This window comes from Pinus tabuliformis, chromosome J (genome assembly GCF_031772625.1).
Source record: "Pinus tabuliformis cultivar Carrire ecotype Pingquan chromosome J, CPIR1, whole genome shotgun sequence".
NCBI classification, from domain to species: domain Eukaryota; kingdom Viridiplantae; phylum Streptophyta; class Pinopsida; order Pinales; family Pinaceae; genus Pinus; species Pinus tabuliformis.
In genome coordinates this window covers 148,925,902-148,929,239 of record NC_142295.1, presented here as the reverse complement: position 1 = coordinate 148,929,239, position 3,338 = coordinate 148,925,902, and the positions used below count along the sequence as shown (strand labels likewise).

Below are 3,338 nucleotides of genomic sequence, written 5' to 3'. Positions count from 1 at the left end.
TTAGAGGAAAGCTTGGAGCTAGCTGGGCTGAACAGTCAAGGAGATAGGGGTCTGGAGGAGCCGGTTTTTCAGGAGGAGGGTATCCATCTGACAGGAAAACCCTACGTTTCTCAAGTAAGTAAAGAAAAACCCTATTTTCCTGTTCCTTTCTTATCTGGAGGGCTTGAAGACATTGCTAATTACAAGGCGAAACAAGGGATCTGGAGATGTGTGGGAGGAGGTCTAAAATCCGACATAGCAGCGGCGGAGGGGGGAAGGATGCTGGCAATTACCAAATCCATAATCGCAAAAGGGTCGTTCAGCCCCAGTCTAGGTACTGGTTTGGCTGGCTTAGGAGCAGGTGAACCCTCGGAGCTCAGGAAGGAACCCTTTGGATCGGGATCGCTGAAAGAGGGCATCGGAGTTGTAGAGGGCCTAGACAAAGGAATTGGAGGTAGAACCTCAGCAGACAATTCAGCCAAGGGAAGGCACTCCCATGACAAGGCCGTGCACGAACAGCTAGAAGAAGCGGTCAAGAGTGTCTCAAAAGCACAAGATAGGGAGGATAACTCTGAGAAAGAAAAGACCGGGAAGAAAAGGAAAAAGCAGAAGCCCATCAAGAAGAAAAAATTCGAAGCCAACTTAGTTCTGGGTATGGATGTTCAAGTAGAAGATGCATTAGAGGTGGCTAAATGCACCTTGGTAGGGAGAGCTAGGGGTAAGAGTTATTCAGGCAAATTCATCAAACATTGGGTGGAACAACAGTGGCAGACTGCCCCGGTCAAAAGTTTCAAGGTAGCGGTTCTAGTGAAAGGGTGGTTTATGGTGAGATTCAACAGCAAGGAAGCGGCGGAATAGGTAGTGGGGAGGAATTGGGCTTTTGGGAAGCGCCCAGTGCTATTCAAATGGTGGACTCCGCTATTTGACGCGAAAAGGGAGAAGGTTGATGAGTTTCCAGTTTGGGTTCGGGCACTTGGACTACCCCTGTTCCTTTGGGTGGAATCGGTATTTAGATCTATAGGAAACTTCCTCGGCACATTCCTGGAGGCAGACATGTCCTTTATACAAACACACAACAGAGCCATGGCTCAGATCCTGGTCAGTTTAAATCCAAAAGAAGGTCTTGCAGAAACCATCAATCTTCAATACAAAGATTATGTTTTTGAACAACCACTGCACTATGAACATCTACCATTTAGATGTCATAGATGCCATGAATATGGCCACCTGGCAAGAGACTGTCCGTTGGGTAATCGCAGAAGAAGGACTCAGAAGAATGCCAAGCAAGAGGGGAAGATAGCGGAGTTGAAAAAGGTTTCCGGGGCAGAAGAGATCTTTGAGGAGGACTCTATGGATATGGACAAAAATCATGAAGGGAAACCTGAGGAACAGGCCCGAGAAGATCCTCCAGGTAGAGAGGAAGCGGCTAAGGACCAGCACGGATCAAAGATCCTGACCAAGGAACCCATCATTGAACCAGCAATCACCCCAGTTGAAGACTCAAAGGGTATGCAACTAGACTCAAGTAATCCATCTTTGTCTCCTTCAGAAATTAAAGATGCTTGCTTGATATCCGGCTCACAAATCAATAACTGTATCTATGATGAACATTTAAATGTTGATAACATCACTGCTGCTATTCCTTCATTAGACTTGAACTGTGACGATGTTCCTAGTAAGAAAGAGGAACATGTTCCTTCCACCCCTGTATGTCATTACAATCTCCGATCCCTTGACAAAAAGCCTGCGAACCTAGAACCGGTCGGTGGTTTAGGACCAACCTCCTCTCAGGCTTTTAAAACGAAGGCTAGGGGCAGGAAATCAAACCTGTCCAAAGCACAAGTAAAATCAAAGTTTGATGTGCCTGACGGAAAACAAATGTCTATCCCTGGGGCGCTTAGAGCAGTGAATCCCTTGGAGAATGTGATAAAATGATCTTTTTATCCTGGAACTGCAGGGGTTTAGCCAGTAAACCCAAAAAATTGGCTCTCAAGGAGATAGTTATGTGTTATAATCCTGATGTTCTTCTACTGTAAGAGACTCTCGGTAAAAGTTTATATGTGGAGATGACCCTAAGATCTATTCTTCCAGACTGGCACTTTCTAGCGGTAGATTCTGTCGGACATTTGGGTGGTCTGGCCATGAGGTTCAGGGAAGGAAGGCTGCAATTATTTAACCATTGGGGAATGGCTCATGCGCTGGGGATGGAGTTCCAATCACCAGAGTTCGGCTTCCCCCTATTGATCTTAAACATCTACGGGCCATGCCAGGGGAGGGTAAACTTCTGGACCGATCTCCTGTCAAAATCAATGCTGAAAAGTCAAAATTTGATTATAGGGGGTGATTTAAACTTCTCGATGGGGAATGTCAAAGCTTGGGGTCCTTCTTCCAGAGAATATTCGCTCTATGAGTTCTTCTTAAACTCTCTCTGCTCTCATAACCTGATTGATGTAAACCTAATCAAATTAAAGCCTGCCTGGAGGAATTAAAGAGTAGGGGATGAAAGAATAGAAAAGAAATTGGACCGATCCCTGATATGTGAAGATTTGTCAACCAGAATTCCAATGTTCAGACAATGGGTGGGGGAGGGAGGAAATTCAGACCACTTCCCAGCTCTTCTTGAGCTCTCCAAACCACCCCATAAACCAGCGGCTCCATTTAAGTTCAATGCATCCTGGTTGCTAGAGGATTCCTACAATAGACTCTTCTGGGAGACATGGAAAACCCCAGAGAGGAATTCAATGGAGAGTAAAGGCTTCTTATTCATGGAAAACTTAAAAAGACTAAAGAAAGCTACTATGGAGTGGGCAAAGATCAGAAAGCAAAAGCAGAATGAGGAAATTACCCAAATCGATGAAGAACTCCGAGTACTAGAAGGTACTGAGTTGGATGGGTATGCAACGCAGGAATCCAAGGATAGAATATTGCTGCTTGAAAGGCACAGGAACCAAATTTTGCTGGCCAGAGAGGAGGAATGGAGGCTGAAGAGCAGGGCGATTTGGCTTAAAGCCGGGGATGAAAACACGAGATTCTTCCATAATTATGAGAAAGGGAGGAAAAACGCGAACACGATATGGAAGCTAAAAGATGATGAGGGTAGAGAGGCCAACTCTTTTGAGTCTCTTTCCAATATGGGAAGGAGTCATTTTTAGAACCTGTTTGCGGACGAAGGAGAGATAACTTTAGCAGAAGTAATCAGAACTGCCCAATGTTTTCCCCGGTATGTAGAGGAGGAAGAAGCAGAGAATTTAATCAGAGAAGTTTCCAAGGAGGAAATGGAAAGAATTATAAAATCAATGGCCAAAGATAAGAGCCCAGGCCCAGACGGGTGGACCATAGAACTCTTCCAACATTTTTTC

General features: G+C 45.2%; 1 protein-coding gene across 1 annotated transcript; it reads left to right on the top strand.

Moving 5' to 3' along the window:
* Positions 1–2,777: 2,777 nt before the first annotated feature.
* On the top strand, positions 2,778–3,131 carry LOC149226073 (uncharacterized). The gene has a single exon (XM_089380095.1). It carries the CDS (start codon positions 2,778–2,780, stop codon positions 3,129–3,131), a length of 354 nt encoding a protein of 117 aa, XP_089236221.1.
* The last annotated feature ends 207 nt before the right edge of the window (positions 3,132–3,338 follow it).